At 38.0% G+C, this 25,873-nt stretch overlaps 4 protein-coding genes across 5 annotated transcripts in view; 1 reads left to right on the forward strand and 3 right to left on the reverse strand.

Moving 5' to 3' along the window:
* LOC126379517 (GTPase Obg) overlaps positions 1-25,873 on the reverse strand; it is a 136,470-nt gene that overhangs the window by 76,052 nt on the left and 34,545 nt on the right. The window lies entirely within an intron of this gene.
* Positions 4,530-14,607, reverse strand: LOC126379584 (zinc finger protein 189-like). 2 transcript variants are annotated; one of them, XM_050028389.1, is made up of 6 exons: positions 14,409-14,607; positions 12,818-13,009; positions 11,799-11,973; positions 7,341-7,367; positions 6,698-6,872; positions 4,530-5,772 (listed from the first exon to the last, which is right to left on the reverse strand). In XM_050028389.1, the coding sequence occupies exons 1-6, from the start codon at positions 14,498-14,500 to the stop codon at positions 5,630-5,632; spliced, it is 804 nt and encodes a 267-aa protein (XP_049884346.1). In that variant the 5' UTR covers positions 14,501-14,607; the 3' UTR covers positions 4,530-5,629. The 2 variants fall into 2 exon arrangements, with proteins under 2 accessions (XP_049884346.1, XP_049884347.1); XM_050028390.1 differs by lacking the exon at positions 7,341-7,367.
* LOC126379581 (RNA pseudouridylate synthase domain-containing protein 1-like) lies at positions 15,144-18,372 on the reverse strand. The gene is made up of 5 exons (XM_050028386.1): positions 18,236-18,372; positions 17,782-18,019; positions 17,130-17,297; positions 16,301-16,418; positions 15,144-15,444 (listed from the first exon to the last, which is right to left on the reverse strand). Exons 1-5 carry the CDS (start codon positions 18,326-18,328, stop codon positions 15,237-15,239), a joined length of 825 nt encoding a protein of 274 aa, XP_049884343.1. The 5' UTR covers positions 18,329-18,372; the 3' UTR covers positions 15,144-15,236.
* LOC126379376 (glutamic acid-rich protein) lies at positions 18,863-24,429 on the forward strand. The gene is made up of 5 exons (XM_050028106.1): positions 18,863-19,184; positions 20,245-20,409; positions 20,684-20,864; positions 21,069-21,206; positions 21,599-24,429. Exons 1-5 carry the CDS (start codon positions 18,960-18,962, stop codon positions 23,989-23,991), a joined length of 3,102 nt encoding a protein of 1,033 aa, XP_049884063.1. The 5' UTR covers positions 18,863-18,959; the 3' UTR covers positions 23,992-24,429.

Here is a 25,873-nt window from a genome sequence, read left to right on the forward strand (position 1 = left end):
TTATTTCGAACCCTGAGATTCTAGTTTTTATCCTCACTCTTCTTCTATCGTGTGGGTTGTGAGGTGAATTACCAACCCCATCAACCCTGGTGTCAGGGTTATTACTGAACCGCCCTACGCCCCTGACAGGACTCATGTAACGACTACGTACTTACACCAGTAAGTAATAACCGGGACCAATGGCTTGACGTGTCTTCCAAAGCACGGATCTTTTTACACGATCCGGAGGTCCCAGTTCGAATCCCGGTGGGGACAAATCACAAAAATCTCTTTGTGGACCCTAGTTCGGCAAGGACATTACTGGCTGATCACATGATTGTCCGAAAGTAAGATGATCCGTGCTTAGGAAGGCACGTCAAGCCGTTGATACTCTATGGTTACGATTTATTAATCGTAATAAATCGTAAGCCCAACGGGAAATAGGCGTGATATTTTTTAGTGTGTTAAAGTTTCTTCATCTGTGCAGAAAAGGAAAACTATTTCTTGAAACGAAAAGCAATATTAATACTTCTAGCATCTTTAACTTTCGTAATTAACAACGCTAGATTCTTATTAAAAATTATTACTATTAATAGATAAAGCTATTTACAAATATTAAGATAATTATTAATACAAAAGCACTAATATTTTTACTGTTAAAATAACTGTACATATCTACATGAACCTCACAAAGAAAAGGCACTATTAAATGTTATTTTACAACATAAATAAGCGATTGACAAAAACCACTATCGCATCATATGAACTAGAAATTAGTGAGTATACGCCCACTATAAACTAGAAATTAGTGACTACATACCCGCTATAGACTAGAAATTAGTGGGTACATACCCGCTATAGACTAGAAATTAGTGGGTACATACCCGCTATAGACTAGAAATTAGTGGGTACATACCCGCTATAGACTAGAAATGATTGGGTACATACCTGCTATAGACTAGAAATTCGTGGGTACATACCCGCTATAGACTAGAAATTAGTGGGTACATACCCGCTATAGACTAAAAATTTGTGGGTATATACCCGGTCAGGGAGGCCTAACGTGCTTCAGCCAATCCAGTTCAGATTGTCAACTTTTTGGAATACTTATCCGTTAATATTTAACTATTAAAATTACTTTTTTATCCTATACCTACTTATAAAATAGTAAAACTTATACATTTAGCCAGTTTTATCTCTGACTCTCATTTTTTTTTTATTGTGGCATTTTTTCCTAAATAAGTACATACTATTTACCGTTGTCTTCCAAATTAAATGTGTAATTCTTCTGCTTATTTATTATTTATTTACTGATTACTCATGGCATGGTCACCCTAATGCATCAATCATTTGCTACCGTTTGTAAATTGCCCATTAAGTAAAACATTTATTTTGCATGGTCGTCTAGAAAAAAAAGAAAAAAGGCGGGAAAAGAGCTTTATTTGGTTTTCCCCGAAGGGCAAGGCAAAGGGAACTATGCCCATACAGCCATGTCTTATGTTTTTTTTTCTTGATGATGATTAATGAAATGATGAAAGGTGATGACGATGAATGATGAAACCTAAGCGCCCACCCGCGGAGCAGACTCCTACTCCGAAACCCAAACGAATTAATTCAAAAGTCCGCATAAACTTTCGAGTTATAAAGCGGCTTGTTGGCACGAAGCGAAAATAGATAGGTACACTTTGTTTATTGAATATTCCGATATAATAACACTATCACGAATATTTTTCGACTAACTTAATGCGATCATTAACCACAATTTAACACTTCGTATTAATTATTTAGATTATTCAATGAAGAAAGCAACTGTCCCGTTCCTGTTCCCGCCAAAAAGCCGAAAAGAGCTTTCACCTAACCTAGCCTTTACGCAAGTAAGACTGGAGTAGAAGAAAGAACAAATTGAAAAAGAGAAGCAGCCAGTGTTCTTACTATTAAAGAGTTTTTACAACGGAAACATTCCCACTTTCATGCCAACGGCACTTTCTAGAGCTCCAACAGAATCCTGAATGCGATAGCCTTTTTTTTGACGTGACTTATTGCAGATGGCATTAACTACTTGGCCGGACAAATGGAGAGCGCTGAAGGCTCTCACCGTAATCCGATTGTCGACAAATACCTACGATTCGCCCATATTATCTCTCTTGTTTTGTGATGTCTTTTTGTTGTCGTTAATAACCACCAATCCGCACTGGGCCCGCGTGGTGGTTTAAGGCCCGATCTTATCCATCCGTAGGGAAGGCCCGTGCCCCAGCAGTGGGGACGTTAATGGGCTGGTGATGATGATGACGATTCGCCCTTAGAGTGCCACCTGATTGGGATGGCGGGCAGATTTAAATCCGAATATCGTCCACCTTATTTTGTAAACTAACTTAGTATGTAAGTTTTTGTTACTAACCCTATGGATCTTATGTTGTCCGAATAAATATTTTTTGATTTGATTTGACTGTACCGGGATGAAGATGACACTTCAAGAAGTTGTTCGAAGAGCTACCCGAAAACGCTTACACTTAGCATTAAAAACTTTTGTGGAACATTTCAAGGCAATACTTCGAAGTAAGATAATTAATTAAGTATATATTATAGTAAATTATAAATATTTCCTTCTACCCTTGTTAAATATTCAAATTCTTCTATATTTCTAGAGATCCAATTACATTTTATTGGAAGCGATGAAAAAATGCCTTTTTTGACGTCACTTATTGTAGATTTGCCGTAGATGGCATTAACTACTTGACCGGACAAATGGGGAGCGCTGAAGGCTCTCACCCGGGACCGACTGGTACTGGCAAGCAGTAGTGCCTAGGGAAAAAAAGGAAATGTTAGGTTGTTTCGTCGCTTCCAGTAAAAAAATAAGCCTTATCTATGTAGAAATAGAATCTAATCTATTTTCCTCGTTATGATAAATCATAATTAGACTAAGATCTATTGACCAATACTTGGACCTATAATGTAAACCTATAATGTGAACCCGACAGAATTAAGTTGACAGCACACGTGAAAACTATTTAATTCGCCCGGATTATTATTATAAAATTAACAGCTGTCAACCAACCGTCCCTTTCTTTTCGGTAGATAAAAAAATTAGGAAGTGTCTACAGGAATCAGGGCCATTGGTCATGATAAAAAAATAAAAAGGTACATTATATTAAAGTAATTTATTCTATAACTTCGTTATACACATTATAATTATATTTTACATGGTTTGTTAACATTGTATGGTCGAAGTCACTATTAATACACTTAAATTCTAATTTTGTTGTTTTATTTAAACTACTATAATATTATGAACATTTAAACAACCTATATCGTCGCTGTAATAATTGCGTAATGCGAACCGCATTGTACTATTTAGAGAAACATTATTCTGGGCCAGAATAAGGGTAAATAGGTAGCAACACAATTGGCTAATTTCCAACTAGTCAAATCAGTTACTTTTTACTAAAAATCTTTTTCTTTTTTTTTTTTTGACGTGATTATTGTAGATTTGCCGCAGATGGCATTAACTACTTGGCCGGACAAATGGGGAGCGCTGAAGGCTCTCACCCGGTCCAACGTTTAAGACAACAGGCCTGAGGGTGCCCAGTTGGGCGCGAACCTCGGCTCAGGGCGTCGTCTGAGAGGAAGAATATTGAAAGGATTAATCGACCCTAGTGGGTCGATAGCGATAAGCGCTGAATGAGCGAAATCGTCGACCACGCCGGCGGGGTCGGTATCGGGATTCTGAAGTGTTCGGTGTCCCGAGCTGATTGGCCGCCTCTATGGCTAGTACTAAACATCAAAACACGAAATCACTACGGAATTTGTATGAAAAAGCAGTCTGACGACATACAAAAACGTAATAAGTAAATTACGCTGGCTGGCTGGACGTGGACAGTGCTATTATGCAGCACTGGACCCGCGTCCAACTTGCCAAAGACACTAAACTATATAGTTATTTAATCGATTAATTAATTGTAATTTTTTTTTTACTAACATAGATATAAGACTTTTGTTACTAACAATTACTATGGGAAAACACCCGAAATAAATGTTTTTTTTTTTTTTAAATTGTCTAACTTTTTATTAAGTTTTTCTTGATTAAAATTTATACCTAATACACTGTATACGACTATCGGTCCTGCGCTGCCCGCATCCAGCGGCTTCCCGCGACCTTCACCAGATCGGTCCACCTTGGAGATCCTTGGGGGAGGCCTATGCCCAACAGTGGGCGTCGTACGGCTGATGTTGACACTGTATACTGATAAATTCTGATTACTAAATAAAGACAAATCTAGAACTAACGAAAAATAATTTCTTTTTCTATTTAACTTACATACATACATACATACATAAACTCACGCCCGTAATCCCAAATGGGGTGGGCAGAGCCACAAGTAATCAAAGACAACTTGCAGCCACTTATGATACGAAGTCCTAAGATGGATATGATGAACCTTATGGTGATAAGGGATCAGCCTATCGCCCATAACATTAGTCCATCATGTTAGAGGACGCAATCCCTCTGTCGGGTTTTACGACATGCCCGGGAAGACAAGCAGCTGAACGTCTATTTAACTTATTTATGAATAATCAAAACTTAATAGGTAGAAAAAACAATATAAAAAATAGATAAGTAATTTAAGAAGAAATTATAAAATCTTTACGTTAGGGCACTATACGCTTGTCATAAATTTTCGGTTTTTTTTTTTCCTCTAATTATATGAGTTGCTTTTCTTTGAATACCCAATAGCAGGTATTATTCTTTGGTGAAAACTTGATTGGCTATTGTATTACATATATGTGTTATATTTAAACATAAAAGCTATATGTTTTCTTTAAATAAATAAAATAAAAAAAAAAACAAGAAAAAAAATCAAGAAAACGTAATAAGTCCGACATTTTATCGCGTTTTTCTATGACGTCACAGTGTGCTTTTTCATACCAATTACATAGTAATTTCGTGTTTCGACGTTTAGTAAAAAGTAACTGATTTGACTAGTTTCAGTTCCATACCTCAATAATACCTCAAAATTTTCGTTATGATGTCAATAACACCCTGTATAAATAATAAACTATGGAATTTAAAATAAGTAAAAAATACAAAAAATAAATTTTCCGACAGGAAATTCCCTCAGTACTTGTTACGATGCCACTTACACCCGGTACAAGTACAGGTAGCCATACAAGTACGTACGGGTGATAATGACACCGTAACGAATACTGAGAGGGATGATTCAGACTACGATTCCGAGTTAATATCAAGTGGAATTTTCCATCGCAGAAGTATAGAATTTAAAATAATTTAAAAAAAAACAAGAAACATGAATTTTACGACGGAGAATACCACTTGATATTAACTCAGAATCATGGTCTGAATCATCCCCCTGAGTATTCGTTACGATGTCACTAACACTCTGATACTATGCTGCCTTTTCCTACGGGGATACACGGGTGGTGACATATTACAAATACATACATATTAATGTACGTATTAACATAAACTCACGCCCATTTCCCACCGGGGTAGGCAGCCGAAGAGGTGTGGTGTACTATTAATTTAAGAGCCACTCTTGTTTGTCAAAGGCCTTAACTAATAATAATAAAGTCTCAAAATCCGCAATTGTTACTTTTTTTATTTTCAACCGACTTCAAAAAAGAGGTTCTTGCTTTAGTCGCTTTGATTTAATCGTTCCAGTCGCCTTTCAAGTTTTTTGGCGTAGTATCCGAGGTGGACGTTCTTGTTATGTTGGTACAATGATTGGTGCGACTTGAAATCTTTGCCGCACGTCTGGCACTTGTGCACCTTGTCGCCTGAAATGGAATAACTTATTTACGTACACGTACAGCAATACATATTATACATTTTTTTTTTAATTTACAGCGTCTTAATAGTATTAATAAAACTAAAGTATATAAATTGGATGGCCATTACAAACTTCCACATACAATCATAAATGTAAACAGTTTTAGCAAAGAACGGAAGATGCGCCGTATATCGATGCATCAGTATACATAAATTATGTGTTTGTGCGTGCGTGCGTGCGTGCGTGCGTGCGTGCGTGCGTGCGTGCGTGCGTGCGTGTGTGTGTGTGTGTGTGTGTGTGTGTGTGTGTGTGTGTGTGTGTGTGTGTGTGTGTGTGTGTGTGCGTGCGTGCGTGCGTGTTTGTGCGTGCGTGCGTGCGTGTGTGTGTGTGTGTGTGTGTGACAGTGATCACCCCAACCCTCCGATTATAAATAATAATTTGGTGGCCCATGCATGCGCATTACATGCGCACACAACATTTACCGCAAATGAAAACAAACTATACAGGGTGTTAGTGACATCGTAACGAATACTGAGAGGGATGATTTGGACCATGATTCTGAGTTAATATCAAGTGGAATTTTCCGTCGCAAAATTCATGTATTTTCTTGTGTTTTTTGAAATTATTTTCAATTCTAACTTTTGCAATTGAAAATTCCACTTCATATTAACTCAGAATAATGAGCTGAATCATCCCCCTGAGTATTCGTTACGATGTCACTAACACCATGTATAGTTTGTACACTTTTTGATAAAAAAAATACAGGTATAACTTAAAATAAAAGATGGCGTCGACAGGAATTTGCACAATTTAGGGGCCGTCCATTAATCATGTGATTTTTTTTTTGGCATTTTAACTACCTATATGTTTATTGCAGAGGTCTTAAAACCAGGAATCCTTATTTTGTGGAATGGAGGTAAAAATAAACTTACCAGTAGGGTGAACATTTCTCACGTGGTTGGCGAGATATTTCACAGAGGCAAACTTCTGCCCGCACATGTTGCACTCGGACGAGTCCTGGACGGATTCATGGACATACTTTCTGTGTTGTGTCATGGTCATCTTAGATTTAAACGGCTTTTGGCACACAGTACAAGGAACGATGACCTGTAACAATAAAAAAAAAGTTTTATGGCGCGCTGAAAGAGGTATTTAAAAAAAATGACGGAAGAGTTGGTATTACCTCAGTTTTTTTTTATTCGAAAAATGTGTATAAGATTTTAATTGTATTCTAAATTTGAAAAAGCACTTATTTTAAATTATTCAGCACTAATTTATTATTTAAAGCTTATTTTTTTAGTTTTTTTTTTTTAAATTTATTACGGCTCCGGTATTTTATTTATTGGCTATTTGCTGAAAATTTTAAATAAAATAAATCACTACTACGCGATAGTCATTTGTCAATTTATAATCAATAAATAAAAAAAGTTAAAAATGTTCCTTAATATAATTTAAATTGCCAATAAATATATATATATTTTTTTTATTTTTATTATTGATGAAAAGTGCAATTTTATGATTGAAAAACGCGTTGAGGCAGTACCAACTCTTAACATGGCGAATATGGACACTTACATTTTCAACTGAAGCCTTTTTTTTAACCTGACAAGACATAAAAAAATGTTATTTTAAATATAAAAAATGTTTATATATCACAAGCGAAATTTTGAAAATAGTCTTGCTACCTTCTGAGTAGCGACACTAAAATGCAGTTTTGTCACATTAAAATAGTGACGTAAAATAACGCTTAATTTAAAAAAAAAACGAAAATATAATCAAATGCTCGTCGAATTTTAATTTATAGCCCAGGAATACGGGTGAAGACCTCAACGGCTGCAGAGGCGGAGATGGGAGCCATCGGTACGGCAATGCAGGACGGAAGAGGCGAGTCACAGAGACTGCAACGTGGAACCTGACAGAGGGCAGCAGTAACTGTCAGTACTATTTAGAGGCGGAGGACAGGAGTCCTAGTACATTATTGAAATAGACTGTTAGAGTCTCAAAATAGAGTATCTTTATTCAGTAGGTAACATAGTTACACTTTGAATCGTCAATTTTTACATAACGAACTCCGCCTAAAACTACTGCAGCTTCTGTATAGCCGGGGAAAAGAAGCTGCAAGAAATTCTGTGCGCCATCACACTCGCGTCAGACAGAGCACTGCGGGGCGGAAGGCAAGAGGGAAACCACTGCCCTATTTGTTCCTAAAAAGTAGCATGGAGAATGCTTCACCGACAAGAGCGTGGCTCTTAAATTAGTGATGATCGGTATTCTTAGACGCCGCCTCAACCTTAACTCGAGTTTAGTCCAGTAAGACATGACGTCATTTTCGTATTATTATGTTGGCAGTATGATATGCTCGACTCCAGCGAGTAAAGTCCTCGACTCGAGAACGTAAATGTCAACTTCAGATACCAAAATGCTTAGTTGAGACTCGAGTCGAGTGAAGGAAGTTTCTAGTTAACAATCTTAGTGTGGTATTAATAAACTAATCTCAGCTTCGACACTGCCCTCAAGATCATGTCAATGTGACAGTTCTCATATAAAAACAGAGACTTGAGCATGATCTCGAGGGCAGTCTCAGCTGAGATTAGTTTATTAATACCACACTTAGAATGCCGTAACTAGTTATCTGCAGACAAATCTACCCATCTCCTAAACCAATAACACTGTCATAAACGCTGGGTTTTTTTTTTATTTCGACACAAGGGTGGTATTATTAAACCAATCTCAGCTTAGACTGCCCTTAAGATCATGTCAATGTGACAGTTCTTATATAGAAACAGGGACTTGAACATGATCTTAAGGGCGGTCTCAGCTGAGATTCGTTTATAAATACCATCCTAATAACCTGAAATAAAAGTGATTATTATTACATAGACTGTTTAGACACGGCAAAGGTCAACAGGCAGAATAAGCTCAGAAAATAAGAACATCTGTGATATTGCAAAGCCTCGAAAACACAAATTTGAGAAACCATCACAAACTATTTGAGCGGAATTGAAAGCATGAAGCGTGCAAAAGCAATGGGGAGACAAAGCCGCGAAGCTTTGGTGATGTCACTCTAATCGTTGGTACCTAACTAGAGATCCCGAATCTCGGGATCCCGACTCCCGGGATCTCGAAGACCAGGATCCCGGACCCTTTTCAATCTCGAAAATCCCGGTATACATTTTTGTCAATACCGGAATTTTCGGAATTATCCAATATTACACTATTCAATTGATTTCAAATATTGACTTGTAATATTAGAATTTACAAAAGACAGTGACAGCTAAAAGTGCTTTTTTTAAGTGATCTGATAAAAGATTTTTTTTTAAGAAATTTATAAGGGAATATTTTTTTCTTGACTATGTTTAGTAGTAACTGTGATCCTGTGGTACGCCGGCTTGCTTCTCAATCGAGGAGCGTCCGGAATCCCGGTACCGGACCTGCACCAATGAGTTATTAATTCATCTTAAGTGCAGTCACTAACTCAGTTGGCTCGACCATTATAGACGGCGATACAGCTCACCTATCACGTTGGTCTAACAGAAAGCTCGGTGAGGTGTGGGTACTTAGTTCATCTCGCGATGCAATGGACTTTCCAGGCTACGTTCCTCAAAAAAAAATTGAGAATTGAATTGGAATTGAGAATTGAATTGGAATTGAGAATTGAATTGGAATTGAGAATTGAATTGAAAACAATACAGATGGCGCTGTAAAGATTTGTCTTCGTTTAACCTTCTAATTTCATGGAGAATAGATTAGGCATCCTCCATCTTTGTTTTTGGGTACAAAACGATGACCCTTGTTATTACACCCATGCACAAGACATCTTCTACCCATTATTATTCTGATCAAAAAGAAAATGAAGCAATATAGTTAGCAACATAATTCAATACGTATCTGAACTCAAAAATCAAGCATTAATTATGTGTTTATATATACGCCTCTGGAATGACATTACATTTTTGAATAATTATGTCTCTTCTTCTTCTAGTGCCTGTCCATTACTGGAAGTTGGCCGTCAGCTTTGAGAACTCTTCTCTGTCAGAAGCAAGATATAATAATTATGTACCCCGAGTAATGAGAAAATAGGTAATTAATCATGACATAAAATCTGAACATCTTTGGCGGCGAGGGTGTGCTACGGCCAAAGGATGTTTTTGTGGTACCGAACAGAGCACAGTACCCCGCTAGTCACAAGTTTATAGTGTGACTAGGGATCGACGATCCAACGGTGTTATGTCGGAAGTTGTATATATGCGTCTTGCTGTGTAAACTTCGATATCGCGTTTCACGACCGCTTCAAGACAGCATTATTGAATGTGGCGCCATCTGTTGCATGTGGGCGGAACTGCCTGGCCAACTAGTTGGACGCGCCACACATCCATTATATTGTTTTATATATTACATCCATCTATAGTCCGTTCAAGAATGATCTTCATAAAAGGTAAACAAATAATATGGCTGCCGATATTTTTTATCTGTGTCAAACTGCAAACTAGTGAAGTGCTGAATTGATTTTAGCTCAAGTTATTTTATCAAAGTGAGCTGGCTCTCTTGGGTTGTTTGAATATTTTGTGTGATAATATTAAAATATATATTGTATGTTTCTTTGTGGTTACACTAACTCACTTTGAAAGTAATTTTTTCTGCACATTTCGGCTTATTAAGTACAGTAAACTCACTTAAGTTATTCATGGAACTGACTCGTTTTCCTGACCTGAATGAAATGTCTCATCACTAATCGTCAAATTGACAGCTAGCCACAGATTAACAAGAATTTATGGTGTCAACTTTTTTGTGTGAGGTTTTGTTTGATTTTTGTTTTTACATGAAAAAATGTGTTTTTAATAATTATTTTACGTTAATTTCACATTGAGCTAAGAAATCATACATCTATTGAGTGCTACGGATGTTATTAGAAGAATACTTTGCGTAGTTTAGGTGAAATTCGAACATTCTTTGTAGTAACAGGTTTGTTTACCTTTTATGAAGATCATTTTTGAACGTACTATATATATTTTTTCGGGGAGCGTAGCCTGAAGTCTCTTATTGGGATATAATCGTAAGCTTATGTTAAGGTACGAGTTGGCAGCGGACGACATGAGACAGCAGCGGACGAAGTGTCGCAGCGACACAACTGGTTTCTATGTATTTCTGTGAAATATCTTTCATTGCCAACGACATGTCGCCGCTTTAGAAATATATAGAAACCAGTTGTGTCGCTGCGACATATCGCCCGCTGCTGCCTCATGTCGTCCGCTGCCAACTCGTACCTTTATGTTAACATGGTAGTTAGAGATAAATGAAGGATTATTCACGATGAAATGAATGATTATGGAAAGTGAGGAGCGTATTATGCTAAGTGATTCAAAGCATAGCTATGTGTATATATTACATAAACACGTGAAGCCCCTGTAACCACTGGCATTTGTCGGGCGTTAGGTTTTCTCAAAATGCGCATATAACAGCTCGACTCTTATGCGCTATTACTCGCACTAGTGATGTCGAACCTATGTTGTAAACCCCATATACTTCGGCAAAGGCGCGAACCTCTACTCAGGGCGTCGTCTGACATGATAATATTGAAAGGATTAATCGACCCTAGTGGGCCGATAAGCGTCGGCATCGGGGTCCTGCAATATTTGTGGTCGTGAGTTGAATGGCCGCCTCTATGACAGACTGCCTCAATGGCAGGTCGCCTCTACGACAGACTGCCTCTACGATAGACCGCCTCTATGGTAGGCCGCCTCTACAACAGACCGCCTCAATGGCAGGTCGCCTCTACGACAGACCGCCTCTATGGTAGGCCGCCTCTACGACAGACCGCCTCTATGGTAGGCCGCCTCTACGACAGACCGCCTCAATGGCAGGTCGCCGCTACGACAGACTGCCTCTATGGTAGGCCGCCTCTACGACAGACTGCCTCTACGACAGACCGCCTCTATGGTAGGTCGCCTCTACGACAGACCGCCTCTATGGCAGGCCGCCTCAACCCGCCCGACATCAACCAGAGTAACAGGGGCTCTTAAATACAATACGTACCGGTGGTTTGTTATGTTCTGCCTCGATATGTTCTTTGAGGTTATTGTCAAGTTGTATGAGACATATCGGGCACATGCTAGCGTTGGTCCGGTATGCCTCCGCTATTATCTGCCTCATCGTTTTTTTAACCGGTTTCTTCGGGTGGCACGTTTCTCTGTGTTGTACTAGTCCTTCTCTGGGGGACAGAATATTATTAACATTGTGCTGCATACATACATAATAGGCTACTTCTTACTTTTTTTTCTAATTTTTAACGAGGCTTTGAACACCCTGATTGATCACGCCAGCCTCATAGGTGCTTTCGTATACATATCCCTTAGGCAAAGGATTGGTCAACCAGATTTTATTTATTTATTTATAGCCTTTTTTCAGATATAGAAGTTACATTTTAAAGTTTTTTTAAAGTGGTCAACCAGATAATATAGACCTTGCATGATAGTGGCTCAGCCAACCAGCAATTAACTTCTCCGTTGCCAAGGGAAAACACGCCATGAGAGCGAAAAACCCTTCTGAAGTCTAAATTCCAGGCACATTCCAACAATATAATGGTATGGTATGGTTAACTCTATACCCACAGTTTTAGCTTATACAACCTATAATTTTTATTTTTCAGTTCGTTTTCTGATCACTTTGACACTGGCAGAATGGTCATATTTTTAAGCCATCCATTGTCATTACATAAAAAAACACAGTAACTTTTTTTTTCTTATGGCAATGGGTCGCTTAGGAGTACGACCATTCTGCCAGTGTCAAAGATCAGAAAACAAACTGAAAAAATTTGACAGGTTGAATAATTTTACACAGTAACTTTTTACTTGTATAGTTCTACCACACCCCAGACACTACACATTGACATCATACACGCGCATCTGTATGCGTGACATCTGACTCCATATGGTTCAAGTCTAAACTATGTTCAGGGGGTGAGGTAAACCTAGCTCAGCCACTGGTGGGGAGCAGAGAATTACCATTCTATACATTGTATTATTCCTTATTCTATAGTTCTATTCTTAACATACCGTTCGTAAAAAATTGTGTCGCAATTCCAGCATTTGTAGACAATTTTCCTGTATTTGTGTATTTTGACCATATGTTCTGCTACTCCATTGGGTTCCATCTCCTCCCAGCATAGCAGGCAGACCATTAGCCCACTAGTGGGATCGGACATCACCTCTGTATCATCGAAGATCAGGTCTGTTGGGAATAGTAAGCTGAAAATAGTAACGGGGCTGGTTAATGTGGTAAGACCGAATGTCCTTTTAAATTCCCTATTTTTTATACTATTGTGTCTGGAAATCTCAGCCTTAAGCCCAACAACGTTAGACAATTGGTGCCGGTTACTACTTACTGATGTAAGTTAGTAGTCATTACATGAGCCATGTCACTGACACCAGGGTTGATGGGGTTGGTAAACTACCTCACAACCCACACAATAGAAGAAGACTACCCAACCCACCCAGTCCCACACCTTTTATCAAAATTTAAAATAAGTACTCCGCTGAGACTTTGTAGGAAAAAAGCCTACTCCTTCTTTGTAACTCCACCATCTAGAACAAATTTGGGTCAATATGCTACTATGTCCAGGTTGTGTAGATTGTATAATATGTTAGCCAGATATCATGATCTTGACATTACTATGCCCTTAAATGCATATAAAAACATTGCACTGGCTGCTTTTTGTTAAATTATTTCTATTTTTATTTTTTTAATATAGTTTATACATACTTGCTGTGACTACTTGTAATTGAGCTAGCTCTTAATCTTTTTTTTATTGTCTGTAACTTTGCATGTGCAGAGTGTAGCTTGTAAGTTGTCCATAATAAATAAATAAATAAATAAATCAAAGTCACATTGAGATTGGGAAAATCTACGCTATTAAACTAGCTCGAGATCATGGTTACCATGGTTCCTCCCCCCCATTTTGTTATTAGGCAGGATAGATTGGCAAGTGTAACCCATTACCCAGTCCATCGAGTTAGATGCATCAGTCACGGTAGTTGCTATGGTTACTCCCCACCAACTCGCTCCGTGGTTACCATGGTTACGCCCCGCCGATTTACAATTAGACTAAACAATCTTATAGGCAAACCCGTGACTTTGACGCATATAGCCCGGTGGACAGGGTAATGTAGTAACCGCTCATAAGAGGTTATTGCTGTAAAATCAACCTCTGGGTCTTTAGTCTAAACAATCGTAAGCTTGTAAGGAGTAAAAAGAGTACGCTCGGACTGTCTATCTCCCTCGCACTTACGCGGTAAGGCGGCATACGATCGGATAAATCGGATTGAGATTTTTGTATACAGGTTCCGGGGTGGAGCGTGTCGGGAGGTATTTTGAATTCACAGGCTGTTTATGTTACGTAAAAGAACTTCCATTATACAGTTTACGATCGTTCAATCGACAACAAACCAACCTTTTGCGAGTTGACATTTTACTAAGCCGGTAGCGCCCTATATCCTAACACACCTAGTCAGTTCCAAAGGATATAATTTTACACAAACACTAGAAAAAAATAATAACTGCAGATAAAAAAGGATTTTGGGTGTTTTATAGGTAAAACGCTAATAAACAACTTTATCAATTAAAAAAGCAACGCTAAATAGTACTTACGAATTGTCGAAGAAATCATCGGTTTCCTCTTTCACTTCGATTTCTACCTTTAACATTTCGCTTAACTTACTGCTACCTTCTAGGGGATCCATTTCCACGGATATCGGTTTGTATTTTATGTGAATACGACGAATAATTACAAAATGCAAGCCATATTCACCTCGGGTCAAAGAAATAACACAACGTACTACTAAAAGTTCTCGCTTTGTTCTCGCTCGATGCAATCTCGAAAACTAAAACTGACTGTCATAAAAAGACAGAGAAAGATGTACTAATAATGTTGTGTGTTAGAATGAAACATAATGAGAATACGTCCAAGTTTTAGATAAAATTAGCTGTCAGAGTAGTATAGTGATCAAAGTGATGTTTACTTTATTGAAGACTAGGCAGCATGGTCTTACGATCTTAGCCTGTCCCTTAAAAAGACAAAAGAAAATAAAATATAGTGATGTGCAAAGATTGTGCTGCAAAACTAGTATGTGTAACTATTACGAAGTATCCGCTACTACATTAACTTTGTTGCATACCAATTTATGAGGGCACTGACGTACACCATCTCCAATACAACTCCACTTATAACATGAAGATACTTGTTTTGCTATTACATTCTTTGTTTCTTCTCTTTACAACGCGCGACGTTGGATTAGCGTCAGTGCCAGTGCATTTTTAATTTTATAAACGTTTAATACTAATGTAACAGTAGTAATTTAAATACGTCTCTTTTTTGTAATGTAGTTTTATTTTAAACATTAACCTAATATGTACAAACTTTTTACATGTTCATCAAATAATAAGATAAATTATTCACGGTGGTTTACGGACAATTTATTACTTATCTTTGCATACAAAGCGTTTGTACCGTACACCAAGAACATACACTTTATCTACAATGTCGCAAATAAGCAGGAAATCTTCCTTTGATTGAAATTTGTGATATTTTTTGCAAGATTTCCATCTGTCTGTAAACTTCTTATCGCTGAAAAATGGGTCTGTCGTTTGTATATCTAGATGTTCGCCGTCAACTGGTAACACCAATCTGAAAGTAGAAATTGCTTATTAGCGATAATATTTACTTTTTTTCCTTGTTTCATTTTGTTGTTATTTAGTAATTAACCACTTTTTAGCATTTAACTGCAACTAACCTCACATTAAAAAAAATCCTAACCATGCCGTGTATACACGTTTTGGGTTTCAATCTAGTTATTACCCACATCTGTAACCTTTTATTTTCGCATGCCATGATTGTTACCTGTTGTGTGGACCTTTTAAATAAATAAAATAAATAAATATTACATCACGGGTGAATAGGCATCTTGTGGGTAAGCTCGTTCCACCATCGACCTCTTCTCCTCGTGGAAGAACGAAGTCAAGAACAAACCCATCTTAATTAAAAAAAGGCCGCTTATTACTGTTTTTCAGGTGTACAATGAACAGTTATGGTACTGTAATTCACGCCTTAAATTGGAAGTGAAGGAGACCACACGTTAGAAGCCAATTGTGAAGGGGGTTTGTCCTAGCCGCGTAACATGGGTGTACGAAAACGACTACGTCACTATGAAATACGTTTATCACGCAAACTGTTACATAGAAGCAAGGCACAATGATTACTAACGCACAGTCCCATTCGTGACGCCACACGTAGTGCAAGCGTCACAGTCGGAAGCGGTACTTATAGTTCCTAGATCGATCCTGTGATAGTCACTTAGAGGTAGGCAAGCTATCCAGAAGTCTGGGTTCTGAGTACAACGACACATATGTATGTAATCTTCTTATTAGAATCTAACAACAATGGCGATACCGCGTTCTAATAAACTACTAGCGCCATCTATTAGCGGGCCACACGAACTTATTTTACATAGTTGTGTTACACAATTAAATTTTTGTTACATAACCTCATTGCATGTAGAAACATCCTGTGTGGTGCGTTGTCCGCCGCATCACTGTACGTGTAGTCGCCGAGAATGGTGTGACCGATAGCAGCACAGTGCACACGTAGCTGGTGACGACGACCTACGAAAATAAACATCATCATCATCAGCCCATTAACGTCCCCACTGCTGGGGCACGGGCCTTCCCTATGGATGGATAGGGAGATCGGGTCTTAAACCATCACGCGGGCGCAGTGCGAATTGATGGTTATTAACGACTGCTAATGCAGCCGGGACCAACAGATTAACGTGCCTTCCGAAGCACGGAGGAGCTCGAGATGAAAACTTTTTTTCTTGTAGTCTCGCATCCTATGAGCGGCCCTTGCGAAAGTTGCTTAACTTCAACAATCGCAGACCGAGCGCGTTTACCGCTGCGCCACCGAGCTCCTCACGAAAATAAACAAATAATCATCATCATTACTAAGACTATTACTGTCACTCCTGCCCTCGCGGGACGGCAACCACGCCGTACGCGACGCGAATTATATCGATGGCTTCTACCAACAGCCGTACGACGTCTATCTAATAATAATAATAATAAAAAAGTTTATTTAGGTAAAACCTACGACACACATACACATTTACAACATTAAAATATACACACATTCATATTTAGTTGGAAAACATAAAGGAAATAACACGCATAATGGGCCACCCATGTGTCTAAATGCTAAAGGACATACACATTCATATTACTCAGATAGCATTCGCTGCGTTTATTGGTCAAGCTGTAATATAATACGCGCCGGGAACTTTAACTACATGTTCATTAACAATTCTCTCACATTCTTACCTGTGATTGGATTAAGAAGCACGACGGATACAGGATCTTTATCATAGTATCCAGTCTCCAGTAAAAACATGCGGGTATGAGCAACTCGCGGCAAAACGCAAGACTTGCACGATGGTGTTTTACGCACCAACATTCTATGACTTGTCTGTGCTGTTAAAGGATCTAGACCTGCGAAAACAACACTATAACCATTATCCGCTTCCTTGGAATGTATAAAATTCTGAATCTATTCCGTCAAGCTGCAGTGCAAAATTTCCATTGTCTTCGTTACTTTCTTACTTGGTCTTACTTTTTCACGTTTATTTTCGGATCTTAGGATTATAATCGCTTCGTGCGTAAAGAAAAGGTCGCTGTTTTTTTTTTGACGTGACCTATTGTAGACTTGCCGTAGATGGCATTAACTACTTGGCCGGAAAAAGGTCGCTGTTTATGACGACCGGTTGCCATACAACCATGAAGTTGAAGTTGAAGGTCGCTGTAGCTATCATCATCATCAGGTTAGATGTCTTTTTAGAGAAGCGACTGCCTGTCTGACTTTCCAACTAGAAGGGAAAATCAGCCTAATTCCAGTTTAGGTTACCTACGTACTTCCGAAAACATACCGCTCCGCTGTAGCTGTAATGGCAAAAAATCAAACCTGGACTTTGCTTACCAACATCATATTCAATATCGCACAATTCATGCTGTACATGGCCTCTGACTAAGGCTAAATAATATTTCTTAGTTTCCCGCTTCTCAAATAACTTTCCCGCGCGACCAGCTGCAGTTTTATTCTTAGCTATGCATAGGACACCACTCGTTGAGTAGTCTAATCTCTGGACGAAATGGATGGGGTTCACAGAAGTTGATAAATGCGAGTCTCCCGACGCTATGTGATGTGTTACAGTATTCTGAAAAAAAAATAAGATAAATTAATTAATCTTACTGTTATACCATTCTAACAAAAAAGTAACATAATATATATAAAATAACAGTAGAATTTCGTACCTAGTACATGACATACTCAGGTGAGTAGTTTATGCCCACCCCTATGGTTTATTGATTGATTGCACATAGCCAAAAAATAACCTAAATATTGATATGCTTACTAAAATAATGTTTTTTACCTTTTCATTTTCGTCGTCCGAGTTAATGTACATATCATACGGTTTATTAACCACTAGAAAATTATCACTTTCGTATAAAATCTCTACAGCCATTTTGAATGTTTTTATCCAATTTTTTTTTAATAAAGTCCGTAGAGATTTTCTGTTTTAAATAGACTAAATTCAAGATTGGTTATTAGGAGTGTAAAGTTTATTGTGAATCGTAATTTTAGCAGAGCAAGCTACTATGCTTGGTATAACGTACTCAAAAAGAGAAATTATGGTTCCTTGAATAGCTCTATCCAAAACTTCTTCAAATATATTGTTTACTTCCATTTCAACTGAGCAGGAATTACGGGAATTACAGGATACAGTAATAAAACTACATTACATTTTTTTACCTTGTTTGTTACAAAACTGACAGTAAACAGACGTAACACCTGAGGTAACTAACACCTGTTTTTGAAAAAAAATTCGAAAACAATCAGCAATCGGTGTACTTTTGTTTCACAATTATTATTTCTTATTTGATTTAGTATCCAAAGCCATAAATAAAATAACTTGAACGCGACTTTTCTACTATGACATTGACAGAAATGACAATTATTATCCAACTAAATTAAGCAGCACAAATCTACCACATATCAGTGCATAAATAATGACGTTTTTATATAAGTCGGTTAATGAGCTAGAAGTAAAAATTGTTGCATTATAAAGTGTTATGTTTTAGTCAAAAATACGTTAAATGAAGCGGTTTAATAGACATAAAATCAAACATGAGAAGCCGGAGACTTCAGCAGAACACAAGAAGGCGGCGGAAGAACATGATTTGGCATATTACATACATGACAGAGTGGAACTTATGTACCAAGTATTTTCAGTTTTAAAACATAAAGATCTGAAAGCCATGGCACCCGAATGTGTTAGGAGACTCTCTATCGATGATCTACAAGAACTGTGCACTGAAGAGGTAAGTAGTACGTACGTAAACAGCCCATATGTATACGTCCCACTGCTGGGCACAGGCCTCCCCTCAATCAACCGGAGGGGGTAAGGAGCATACTCCACCACGCTGCTCCAATGCGGGTTGGTGGAGGTGTTTTTACGGCTAATAGCCGGGACCAACGGCTTAACGTGCCCTCCGAAGCACGGAATCATCTTACTTTTTCGGACAATCAGGTGATTCAAGCCTGAAAAGTCCTTACCAAACAAAGGACAGTCTCACAAAGTGATTTCGACAATGTCCCCATCGGGAATCGAACCCGGACCTCCAGATCGTGAGCCTAACGCTCTAACCACTAGACCACGGAGGCTGTAAGTAGTATACCAAGCATAATTTCTTATTTGATTAAAGTGAAAATAGGAACTCCCAACTTTCATACAAGCTATTTCAATCCTTTTTAGGTTACCTAAAACCGAGATGTTTGGGTAAATTCTTCGTTTGTCCCATTGAGTTTTGTCCTATATTAAATATTCTTAGGTCCAAACAATATGCTTCCTTCGTCCCAAAATATAATTTTAATCATTTTATTCCTGCTTCATCCTGTTTTGTATTCCTTCTCCGTCCTATACTTTTTTATATGCCAAAGCTTAATATTTGCTCTGGTCAAACTTACCATTTTGTGCAATCAGCATAAAAATATGTAATTAACACAATTAAACAGACTTCACAATCTGTCTGTAATCTGTGTATAATATTTTTTTAATATGTTTTTTTAGTTTAAACTTTTGTAGTATTTTTTAATTTATATTTTGTTGAATACCAAACACTTACAGGACTTTGTTGGCTTAAATCACATAATTGTCAAAAAAAGTAAGTTCAGTGCTTCGAATGGCATGTTAAGCTAGTGATTTTTTTTTTTTCTAAAAGCAGGACCCTTTTGCGCAGCTCCCTAAAACAAACACTTCAAAATGTTGATCGGTTTTGTATGGATCATTGTCTTAGCGGAAATTTCTAGTGAAATTACTACAAGAAGTCTTAAAATGTACTCATATAAACACCTTAATTTTACTAAAAAAAAATTCTCCAGCTCCTTGGCATCAGCTCAAAGCGTCTCCTAGCCATCCTGGACGGCGCGGAGCCCCCATCAGACACGGAGTCCTCCAGCCAGTCCTCACACGAGGTGCACGAGACCATCTCTCTGGACAGCATATCCTCTGATGAGGAACTGCTCAGTCAGAGTAGCAAGAAAAAGGTTAGTGATGTAAGATAATTATAGCTTATAGCTTACTCACTATCAAGACCCATTATGACCACCCAAAGACACACATGCATACATACAGACATAAACACATACGCCTTCACGCAAGCACACATACACACACACACACACACACGCACACGCAGACGCACACGCACACGCACACGCGCACACGCACGCACACGCACACGCACCCATACACACAAACGCGTACGTGGTATTATTCTTTATTCCATGCCATTGTTTTCTTACATTAAAATACTTCCAGCACAAGCACAAACGCCGCGACTCAAAATCCAAGTCGAGGAAACACAAGAAGTCTTCAGACATACCAGAGGAGCTCGAGAGGAGTGCAGCCTCGCGGGCGGGGCTCACCGTGCTGGAGCTGTTGGAGTTGCAGGCTCGCGCCCGAGCCATCAGGGCGCAGCTTCAACAGGAACAGGCTAACAGTAAGGATAAGCTTCTCTTTTTCTAATCCTTTTATTCCCTGTTGGGACTCCTCGCGTAAAATTCGAAATTAGAAGGTTAAACGAAGAAAAATCTGTACAGCGCCATCTATATTGTTTTTGAGGAATGTTGTCAAAAAGAAAAAAGAAAGAAAGGAAGGAAGAAGAAAGTATCTCATTGAATTTTATTATGTTATCGTTCCCCAGAACAAGTGGAGCCCACCCCGGTAGAGTCAAGCCAGCAGTCTTCAGACAGCGAGGTGGAGATCAAGGAGGAGCCAGCTGAAGTGGTGGAGATCATCAGCAGCGATGATGAGAAACCCAACGTCGCCGAGCTACAGAAAAGTATGTGCAGTCAGAGTCTTGTCAAAAATAACAATTACAAACGCAACATTACACTGTCGCACGATTGTGCAACCGTACTCCTACAACCGATTCACCATTGGACTATTTGTCGACAGGACGATACATTTCATTCCGTTTCACCAGCAGAGTCTTTAGCCTATGGACATTTTGTCGTCAGAAACTTTCATCGAGTCACTTTCCACGACAGGCCTTTCTACATGGAACATTCTGTTTCCATCGACACAACGATAAAGCTATCCCATCAAAAACAAGCATCCACACTTCACGGACTTTCTGTTAGACCAACTTTATTGGTAGTGCCCTGTACTTCTCTAATTACAAGTAGTTATTTTCAAACAATGATTTCTTAAAACTTCTTTTATTTATTACAGAAATATCATCAGACAACAAAGATAAGTCTGACAAGAACACGTCCAAACCTACAGACACAGACGGCGACAAACACAAGGACGGTAGAAAATGTAAGAAAAAAAAAGATAAAAGCAAGAAAAAAGACAAAGAAAAAGATAAAACAAGCAAAGATACCGCCACAAACAATGATAGTGATAAGCAAAAAGATACAGAAAGGAAAGATTCTACAATTGATGTAGAAGTAGAGGCTGCTAAAGCTAATAAAAGTCCTGCGAAAGAGGAGAACACGGTGACTAAAAGAGTTAATGATCTCATCATCACAGTGCCACAGGCGTCTTCAAGGAAAATCAAACTTAACAGAAACAAGATGACAGTTTCCATATCCAATAAAGATAGTGACGCCATGGTTGATACACCTCGAGTTTCTATAGCTTCAACTGTAGCTAAACCTGTTGAAAAATCAACAGACAATGCTAAAACACTGACATCTGCAGAAAATCGAATGCCAAAAACTATTGAAACAGCTAAAACGAATGAAAATCAAGCTAAAACAACAGAAACACAGACTAAAACTAAACCTAAAGACAAATTTAAGAAGAAAAGCAAGAAAAAAGAAAAGAGACAGAGCATAGATGAAGACCACGATGAAATTACTTTACAACTGTCGGATTCAGAGAAAATGGACCTTCTAGAAGACTTTGATAGGAAAAACTTTGATAAAATATCCACTACTACTTCAGATTCCGAAAGTAGCTCAAGTGACAGTAGCGATGACACTCAAGATGCACAGAACACCTCCAAAACTTCGTCTCAAGATAAATCTCAAGATATAATAACTATAGCAGATGAGAATACACAAAATAATGACGAACTTGCCAGCGCTGGTATAAAAAATGAAGAATCAAATAATATTGACAATAAAGAAACAGAATCTGCAATAAACGACGATATCCCTGAAAAGAATAATGAAACAGGAGAAAAAACATCAAATATTGATGAAGAAACGAAACTATCAGGAACTAATGCTACAAGGGTAAATACTGAGTCTGCTAATCTCAATGACAAAAATATTAATAAAAAAGAAACAGTGGAAAAAATAGGATATGAAAATGAAACAGAAAATGAAAATACAATTACGATTTCAAATATTGGTGACATACCAATCCAAGATGATCCTGAAAAGTTTGCAAATAAAGATAAAACTGTTACTGACACGAATAGCGAAGAATTTCCAAAAACTACTAAGGATAGTACTACTACCACAAGTGATGTAAACAAAGAAACCGATACACATTGTAGTGTTAATAAAGAGACTTCTCCAGGTAACTCAAACGGGGACAGCAATGCAAAGGAGAACGAAAAAGATTTGTCTGAAGGCGAACTCTCAGAACGCGACAGCTCTGAAGTTGAAGCTATTGACATGAAAACCGAAATTGTCTGCATATCTGACGAGGAAACGCCAAAAAAGAAAAAAAAGAAGGAAAAGAAAGCTAAGAAAGAAAAGAAAAAGAAGTCGGATTTTCGGGAAAGTGCTGATCAAAACTTTTTTAAACAAAGCACTGCAGAATCTCAAGAAATAAATACACACGATGGAATTATTTCGGAACATAAAGAAACTGTTACTGTAGAAGATGATGACGATGTTTATGAAATTCTGGAACTTTCCGATGACTCTTCTTGCTACGAAGTTGAAGGTACAGTATTATCGAAAGAACCGACTGTAGAAGAAATAGCTGCACTCTCTGCTAAAATAGACGAGATAGAAAGAGAAGAGGCTATTGCTAACAAACCTGACAATGAGAACGACAAAGAAGAAACGCGGAACAATCAAGAAGATAACTCCCAAAAAGAAGACTTAGGAAACATATCTTGGAAAGATAGATATCTTGACAGCAAAAAAGTGAAAAAGGTACTCTCAACTTCTAACATACTTAACGCTTTGAGAAAGAAGAATAAGGAATTAAAAAAGAAAATGGAAGAAAACAAAAAGAGAGAACAAGAGATTGCGATGGAGCAACAAAAGGAACACGAAAAAGAAATAACGAAAGAAAAAGAGTTAGAGTTAGAAGAAGGGTCTATTGAACAATATAATGCCTTGGAAGGATTGACTAGGTACGTTGACCCCGTACCAGACCCGGTAGAAATAGAAAAACAGAAAGAGTTAGAGAGAATAAAAGAAGCAGAAAACGCAGAAGAAGCTCGGAAGAAGAAAGAAACAGAAATACAGAAACATATAGAGATAAAAGTGACAGGGGAAATGAAAAAAGATGCGAAACAATTGTTGAAAATGTATAAGAAGTTGCTTAAATACAATGACGTTAGCAAACAAAAAGACCCGAATAAGAAAAGGAACAAAAAGAAGAAGAAAAAAGAAAAGGAAAGTGTTTCCAGCGCAACTGTTAATAATGGTTAGGGATTATTTTGTCTTAATAAGTAATTTAATGAACTAGATGTTGATACCAATACACGCCATCTAATTTTATTTTAACTTATACCTGTCATTTTCTTATCTGCCGAAAGGGAAAGGGACGGGTAATCGACAGGTATAAAATGAACGGAATACACGTCAATTTTAGACAGAAACTTAAAAAACCCTCCCAATTGTATATTAGCCAAAAACCTGACAGAATTAAGTTGACAGCACACGTCAATTGGGTTGCATATCAGCGAGATGCCTATTTTATTCATGCGGGTGTTATTATTCATTCATTTTAAAATTAACAGTTGTCAATCATCCGTCTTTCCCTTTCGGCGGATAAGAAAATGACGGGTATAACTTAAAATAAAATTAGGTTTCTGCAGGTATCGTGGCCAATGATATAAGTAATAAAGTAATAAGATTGGAACGAAATATTTATATATTTTTATTAATACCCTTTTGTAAATGAATTGATGTGTGTTGATATCCAGGATGTTTTAAAGAAAGGTCAGGTGGTGGATTACCAAGCTCATCAACCCTGGTGTCAGGGTTATTATTGAGCCGCCAAGGCCCCTGACATGGCTCATGTAACGACTACTTACATCATTAAGTAGTTTTTTTTCCGTTCTTTTTATCTGCAATCAGTCGCAAGACTTTTATCAGATTTGATGCATTGTTATTGGTTTGTTTGAAGTAAAGCAACCATTGTCACTATCTTCCATTTTTTTTGTGCCCAAGAACATCCATTCTCTTGAGCCTCTTCACCCTACTGCTGGTTTCCAACAGCATGGTTGCTAAGGGATTTGGATGGTTGTTCAACCGTTCCATAATGCCTTTTATTGTGCTTTTCAATTTCTTCTGCAATTGTTGGCAATTCTAATCATTAAGTAGTAACGGGGACCAACGTGCCTTCCGAAACATCTGTTTCATCATCTGTTGACCGTCGACCGACGAGCATGTAGGATGTCTTTTTTTTTTTCTTTAAGGAGTTTTATCTTACAAAAAGATAATGTCACTCCGTAGTGACTTCTTTCGATTCTACAACTTACACAAACTAAAAACAACTTAAACTAATGCAATAATGTACAGGCTTAAAACAAACTGTTCATCCCCTTCTCTTCAAGCCCACCATTACAGTTTTGTACAGTGCCATTGCTTCTCCCGACAATGGGAAAGACAAAGCACTGTTACAGCCCCCCACCTGATAAATATTACTGTAACTATCTAGCAGCTGTATTCTCAGATCCTCGTTCCGTACACACTCCATCATGATGTGTTGAGCATCCTCGATAACGCCACACTCCTCACAGTTGGCGGACGGGGTTTTGCGCATTAGGATGTCTTTGAAGAGTGTGGAAGAAGCAAAAGTGGTGTGTCAGGATCGTAATAAGTGGAATCCCTGTGATCTCTGCCTACCCCAACGGGAAACTGGCGTGATCTTGTGTATGTATGTATATAAATGAATTAAATGGGTGAATATCAAAATGTGGCTTGTTCCTCGTAGCTAGAACTATCCTTTTTCATGTCGGAACCCAATTTTTCACGAAAACATATGAAAGTTCGCCACCAAACTTGGCACATTTTCATTTTCACCCAAATGTATCGTGTACGTTAGTACATACATCTATTAAGATGTATGAGAAAAATATTTGCTTTATTGATGATTCAGGTGACGTTACCTCTCCACCCGTGACGCAGCATGATGGAGTATACCCTACGTAACGATCAATGAGGTGCCCTCTGAGGGTGCCATTCTTTTGAGAATTTTTGGAATCGATTCACATTGTAATGGACATTATATAATCTGTGAACATTTGTCACGTGAGTGGCTGTATAAACCCGATAACCTTTGCAAGTAAACAAATCATTTACTTAA

This window comes from Pectinophora gossypiella, chromosome 29 (genome assembly GCF_024362695.1).
Source record: "Pectinophora gossypiella chromosome 29, ilPecGoss1.1, whole genome shotgun sequence".
Classification (NCBI taxonomy): Eukaryota; Metazoa; Arthropoda; class Insecta; order Lepidoptera; family Gelechiidae; genus Pectinophora; species Pectinophora gossypiella.